This window comes from Theobroma umbraticum, unplaced genomic scaffold (assembly GCF_002168275.2).
Source record: "Theobroma umbraticum cultivar Fairchild unplaced genomic scaffold, ASM216827v3 scaffold_1337.0, whole genome shotgun sequence".
Classification (NCBI taxonomy): Eukaryota; Viridiplantae; Streptophyta; class Magnoliopsida; order Malvales; family Malvaceae; genus Theobroma; species Theobroma umbraticum.
In genome coordinates, this window is record NW_018397519.1 from 8,392 (window position 1) to 8,769 (window position 378).

The 378-nt window shown below is 45.2% G+C and overlaps 1 protein-coding gene across 1 annotated transcript in view; it reads right to left on the bottom strand.

Annotated features, from left to right (window-relative positions):
- LOC149526189 (uncharacterized) overlaps window positions 1-327 on the bottom strand; it is a 755-nt gene extending 428 nt beyond the window's left edge. The window contains exon 1 of the mRNA XM_089785722.1: window positions 53-327. Coding sequence (XP_089641848.1) covers window positions 53-327 — 275 coding nt within the window. The remainder of the gene's footprint in view (window positions 1-52) is intronic.
- Window positions 328-378: the final 51 nt, after the last annotated feature.

Consider the following 378-nt stretch of genomic DNA (forward strand, 5'->3'; position numbering starts at 1 on the left):
AAGGTCTTGTCATCCAGCTTCAGCTCTTGGCCAGAGATGTTCCTAAGGTTGCAGTTTGTGGATTCTGGAACATCCCCTCCAAATTGTGTTGGATAGGCAGCGATGACAGTTTACTCTTTTGCTACTTTCCCAATTTCTATGAAGCCCTTCGCATGGTGTGGATGCTAGGACACCAGCTTCATACTGCACTGCTGGATTGGATTTGGCAGCCATGATTCTAGTTTTCTGTGTTTTGGTTACCAAATTTCTACGAAGCTGCTGGCACCCTGATGCTGGAACACCCGCTGCATATTGTACTGCCAGTACTACTGCAGGAATGGTAGCCATGATAGGTTTGGTTATCAAATTTCTACAATCTTGGCTATTGCTTTGCTTTTG